A 6,396-nucleotide genomic window follows, 5' to 3' on the forward strand; every position below is an offset into this window, starting at 1 on the left:
ATAACCATAATTTAATAATACCATTTATTTATTTATTGATTAATACTGTAAACCGTGATATTTTCTGAGACGTTATCATACTGTAAAAATCTTATACCATTACAACCCTACACGGGGGAGCCCCGCACCCCACCCTGTTCACCCACCCCCCACTGTTAAAAAAGTAACTCAGTAACTTTTACTTGAGTAAATTTTAAATGAGCTACTTTTTACTTTTACTTGAGTAGATTTTTAGACCGGTAATTTTACTTGTACTTGAGTAGAATATTTTGTTACTCTTTCCACCTCTGTTAATAACCTCTTAAAGTTAGGAAAACCCCAAACTTGTCTTGATGATGTTTAATGAATTTATTGGCATGAATGGCACAAAAACAAAGTCAACCAGAGTTTATTTGTTGTTTAATATAGTTAATGTTTGTGGAAAGGGTGCGATACCACTGTCATTAGCCGCGTTTCCACTGTCGGGCCAGGGCTAACAGCGAGCCGAGCCGAGCCAGTGGCCTCGGGCCTTAAGCACCGGCCTTGCGTTTCCACTGCCGGGCCAGTAGCCCCGCAGCGCTGCCCTAAACCCCGCCCCTAACACGCCTTTCTGGATCAAATGTCATACAACCCAACCCATTTCAGCGGGTATTATGAATTACTTAATTTTTTAAGTTAGGAAGATAGCATGTATATTAACTCACCGGCCGTGGCTGCAATAGTGTCCCGACCTGTCTCGCGAGTCGCCACTAACAGAGGGACGGTGACCCAGTACACCGTCCATCAATCCCAACCATGGAAAGTTCCTTCTCTGAGCTCTGCTTTGTCCATTGTGCGTTTTAATCGCCTTGTACAATACTGCGCCTGCAACTTTTTTATTTTTTCCCGAACTTGAAGCGTTGTTCGCTGAATGCTTAGCTTAGAAAGTTCAGCATCTATGTATTTTATAACGTCCTCGTTTCTTCATACGCCGTCAAATTGACGTTGTACCCTTTCTTCTGCCCAAATGCTCAGAAGAGCTTTGCTATCTTCGACAGCCAGGCGAATCTCCATTTCGAGCAGCGATTATTTTGCGTGATATAAAAAAGTGAAATGTGCATCTTGCCGCAGACCATAACTTTCCCTAACACCGATAAACTCCGCCTTTTACCTTGCCCACGCCTACATCCCGAGCTGGCCCGCTTTAGCCCAAGGTATTCGACGGGCCAGAAATCCTGGCCGTTGACCCAGAGTAAGCCCCGATCAAGCCCCGGAAGTGACTGTGGAAACGCGACTAGCCCTGGCACGCACTAGCACAGCTCGGCCCTGGCCCGGCAGTGGAAACGCGGCTAATGTGCCATGTCTGGATAAAACGTTATTGTAGGTGGTAAAGTTGAAAAGATTTTTCATAAAACGGCTGAGGTTTGCTGCAATCCTGTGGTGTTATTCTATGGTGTAATTACAAGTGTACATGCTTCATATAGTTGTCACGGGTTGTTGCAGGAAATCAGATGAAGAATAGAGTTCCAACACAAAGTTTTAATAATAATAATCCAACAAAGAGGCAGAGCAACACACACTTATCCCAACGGTGACCAGACACAGAACGAAAGGAAGGTACAACTTAAGTAGTGAATACACACAAGATAATCAGTCTAACACAGCTGGACAGACAGGGACCATGGCAACAAATGAGTTTAAAAATAAGACAGAAACTAATGAATGCAAACTAAAAGTCCATGATAACTAAACAAACTGAACATAACTGTGACAATAGTCTCTCATTAAATTAATCCATAACAGTATTCTGAAAATGGAAAACTACATTCAAAAACTGCATGCATCACTCCAGGACACGTCAACTTCCCTTTTACTGGTTAAACTGGTGTTAGAAATTAATATCACAGACATGTGACTGACAGGTGTGTTTTGTTGCCCTGGTGTGTCCTATTACATTGATTATTCAAACCAAAAATAGCACCGAATGTCTGCGCTCAGTTTCAGATTTGGGTTTTGCCTGTGCAGACTGCATTTATAGTTAGACGTGTAACCAACATAGAGAGTTGTCTATGGGAGAAAAACAAGCAATTGTTAAGCTGAGAGAAAATCAATCAGAGCCATTGCACAAACATTGGCCATAGCCAGCACAACCATTTGGAACGTCCTGAGGAAGAAAGAAACCACTGGTGTACTAAGTAACAGACCTCCAATGGGTAGACCAAGGAGAACATCGGCAGTTGACAACAGAAACGTTGTGAGAGCTGTAAAGAAAGGCCCTAAAACAGCTGTTAGTGACATCAGCAACAACCTCCAGTGGGCAGGAATGAATGTATCACAATCTACTGTTCGCAGAAGACTACATGAACAAAAGTGGAGAGGCTACATCAGAAGATGCAAACCTCTCAATAGCAAGAACAATATGAAGGCCAGGCTGGAATTTGCCAAAAAGTACAAAGACAAGCCTCAAACATTCTGGGGCAAAGTTTTATGGACTGATGAGATAAAGATTAACCTTTACCAAAGTGATGGAAAAGCTAAAGTTCGGGAGAAATAAAGGATCTGCCCCAAACATACAAGCTCATCTGTGAAACACGGTGGAGGTAATATCATGGCTTCCTCTGGGATGGCTCATTAATCTTCATTGATGATGTCACACATGATGGCAGCAGCAAAATGAACTCAAAGTGTACAGAAACATTTTGTCTGCCAATTTACAGAAAGATGCAACCAAACTGATTGGGAGACCCTTCATCATGCAACAAGTTAATGACCCTAAATACAGTGCCAAAACAACAAAGGAGTTCATCAGGGGCAAGAAGTGGAAGGTTTTATCTCCAGACTTAAACCCTAAAGAGCCATGGTTCTCAAACCTGTCCTGGAGTACCACCAGCACTGCACATTTTGTATGTCTCCCTCGTCTATCACACCTGATTCAACTCATGAGCTCATTAATAGAGACTGCAAAACCTGTAATGGGTGTGTCAGATATAGAGAGAGATACAAAGTGTGCATGGCTGGTGGCACTCTGGGACAGGTTTGAGAACCACTGCTATATCAAAAGTTTGGTGATGTCAATGGGTCACAGGCTTGATGCAGTTATTGCAAGCAAATGATTTGCAAGTAAATATTAAGTCTTATCCACTTTAATCTATTGATCTGTTCCTATACTTTTGGTCACATCGGCAATGGGTGGATTCCAACAAAAGGTTATATCTTCTGAGTTGTATATCAGGGGCCGTATTCACAAAGAATTTTAAGGCTAAAGGTAGCTCCTAACTGGCGAATTTAGGAGCAACTCCTAAATTCACAGAATATTCTGATATTTGATCACAATTTCATGAAATCAGGACATTGACAACTCTTGTGTTGAAAAAGACTGAAGTAAAAAAAAAAAAAAAAAATTCATGCATTTTGCTTTCTCAAATCGCATTAAAGGGAGTATTGTTGTATTGTGGAAAAGGTTTTGTATTGTCTTTAGATAATGTTATAAATGATTTTCTGTCTGTTTGGGAATTGAGTGCATGTTTATGTGATTGATAGAGAGAAAGTACAGAGGAAGAGACATTTGAAAACATCTTTGTGTCTGTTTGGGTCTCATGATTGTGTGACTCTTCACACAGCATCTTTTGTTGGTTTGTGTGAGGTGATGTCATCACAGTGCAAGGAGGGAAGCGCTCAGCGGTGATTCTTCACTCCAACACACTTCTGCTACACAGTAAGTATTCTGGACGCTTTACATTTGTTTGGCATTATTTCATTTATTTATCATTGAAAAACTGAAAGACAATTCAAACTTGATGCTTTTTATGATTGTGATCTGAAATGTTGGTTATATAAAACACTGTACTTAAAGCCTATGCAATGCATTATAAAAGTTGTTTAATGCATTAATTATGCCTCGTATTGCACCTTATAATGCACTGTATGATCTCATGAATAATTGTAACCAGTTATTATACATTATAATACTTATCTGTTCATTGAACAAACCTTTAGAAAGTATAATGCATTAAAAACATAAACAACCAATTTCAAATGTTACAAGAAATCTGCAAATATTCTAATGCATTTTAACATTTAACAGTTATATATGAAAAGATATAATGCATTATAATGTACATTATGAATACCTTTATAATGCATTATACATCAATGCTTTAAGTGTTACTGAAATGTTAAAATACAGTTGATAATAATAATGCATCTCATTGACATGATAAAGAAATGTAATTTTTTACCACATTTATATAAAAAAAAGTATACTGATTTATTTTTTGCATTGTGACAATTTCAGGACAATTAAACATTTGCTTTGATGCTAATATAATCCCTCAAAAACTTTTTTCATTTAAACAAGTATAAATTATATATGATAAATAATAAACATTTCACCTTAAAATAAGGAGACTTTTTTGGGAGTAATGTGTTTGTCACAATGTCGCAATGCAAAAAAAAGTATGGACTTTTTATTTAATTTTGGGTAACACTTTACAATATAAGGTTTCATAATAGTTAACTACATTAGTTAACAACATGGACTAAGAATGAACAACGCTTCTACAGCATTTATTAATCTTAGTTAATGTTAATTTCAACATTTATTTATACATTATTAAAATCAAAAGTTAAATTTGTTAACACATTAGTTAATCCACTCTGAACCGTTGTATTTGTATTAACTAATGTTAACAAAGATTAATACTGCACAAATTGCTTATTGTATTGCTAATTGTTAGTTAATACATTAATTCATGTTAAGAAATGGAACCTTATGTAAAGTGTTACCTAATTCGGGATGAAATATGTAATTTCTTGACGCTTTACTATAGATAATTTACAAGAATATAGAATTAAAGCACTAATAGGCTTATGTCAAACTCTATAAGACAATAATTTGAATATTTGTGCTTCTTTCATGATTGCTGAGACCTGCAGCACGATGTTGGTGCCAGTGGTGTTATTCTCCTGTCTGCTCTCTCTGACACAAGCTGCCACTGAAGGTATGTTAGAATAAACATGTGCCTGTTTTGTGTGTGTGTTTGTTTCAGTAGTGTTTTTTTGTCTCGCAGTGGGTCTCGGTGGTAAAGTGCTTCTGTTCCCGTACGAGACAGATTTCAGCTTTGTTGAACTCACTCCTAAAAAGCCTCTTGGCCTGTCCGCGTTTACTCTCTGCATGCGTGTGGCGACGGAGCTCCAGGGCGAGCGGCAGGTCATTCTCTTCGCCTACCGAACACCCGACTACGACGAGCTCAACGTGTGGAGAGAGAAAGATGGCCGTGTGTCCTTCTATCTCAGAGGCGACGGAGCGTTTTTCCACCTGCCTCCTCTCTCCACCTTCAGGACGCACCTGTGCCTCACCTGGTCCTCTCACACCGGGCTCACGGCCTTCTGGGTGGATGGACGGCGCAGTGCGTTCCAGCTGTATAAACCGGGTCACAGCATCCGTGCGCAGGGAACTGCTATACTGGGCCAGGACGCAGATAAACACCTGGGGGACTTCGAGACGGTGCAGAGTTTCGCCGGCGAACTCACGGACCTGAACATGTGGGACTACGTCCTCACCGGAAACCAGATTAAAGCGCTGTATTTTAACCAGGCGCAGCGCGTGCCGAAGGCTACCGTGTTCGAGTGGAGCACCATTGAATATGAGATTAAGGGAAACGTGCTAGTCGTGCCAGATGATTGATTATAGATGTTTTCTACATGCTGATATTACAAAATAGTTTGTGGATCTAAGAATGTTTTTGTTTATTTAATTTGATCATTTAGTTTGGAATGATGATGAGTGAATCGATGGCTGATAATGATATTTAAATGTGAAATAACTCATAACTCAGAAATACGTAAGCCTATTAAGTCGAGAAGATCATTAGGCGTAGCCTACAGTAGGGGAGACCGGGTGTATTGTAACACTTTTTGTTTCAGCATCTGTAACTCACTGAATTTTTTAGCTAGACTGCTCAAACCTTACAAAGTATCACATTTGTTCACTACAAAAGGCACCAATTCAAACGTCTGTAAGAATATCACAACACTTATGAGTTGATGTCAAATACATGCTGTGCCAGGCTACGCAAAAACAGCACCAATACCATGCAATATGCTTCAAAAACAGGTTTATTGAAACAATTTAAAAGAACAATACAAAACAGTGTCACTGGTTTGACTGACCACAGCTCAAATCCAGTTTGACTCATGAGTTTATGCATGTGATTGTAAATAAGACTATAGAACAAACTTCCTAACCGTATTTATGTGCACCTGTTAAGAACATAGGTCTAACAAAAACACAGTGTTGTGTGTGTGTGTGTGTGTGTGTGTGTGTGTGTGTGTGTGTGTGTGTGTGTGTGTGTGTGTGTGTGTGTGTGTGTGTGTGTGTGTGTGTGTGTGTGAGAATATTCTGCATATATAACCATTCATATGGGATCTGGGAGAAGC

At 39.4% G+C, this 6,396-nt stretch overlaps 1 protein-coding gene across 2 annotated transcripts in view; it reads left to right on the forward strand.

The window, feature by feature from the left end:
* The window catches only part of LOC143728070 (C-reactive protein-like), a 19,372-nt gene that overhangs the window by 12,701 nt on the left and 275 nt on the right, over positions 1-6,396 (forward strand). For both annotated transcript variants that reach the window (XM_077219339.1, XM_077219340.1), the window contains exons 2-4: positions 3,579-3,673; positions 4,886-4,958; positions 5,028-6,396. The exon at positions 5,028-6,396 is cut by the window's right edge and continues 275 nt beyond it. In XM_077219339.1, the coding sequence (XP_077075454.1) occupies positions 4,898-4,958; positions 5,028-5,644 (678 nt within the window). In that variant the 5' untranslated portion in view covers positions 3,579-3,673; positions 4,886-4,897 and the 3' untranslated portion in view covers positions 5,645-6,396. The remainder of the gene's footprint in view (positions 1-3,578; positions 3,674-4,885; positions 4,959-5,027) is intronic.

Source organism: Siphateles boraxobius, unplaced genomic scaffold (assembly GCF_051911475.1).
Source record: "Siphateles boraxobius isolate OS27281-9 unplaced genomic scaffold, OSU_SipBor_1 12, whole genome shotgun sequence".
Lineage (NCBI taxonomy): Eukaryota > Metazoa > Chordata > Actinopteri > Cypriniformes > Leuciscidae > Siphateles > Siphateles boraxobius.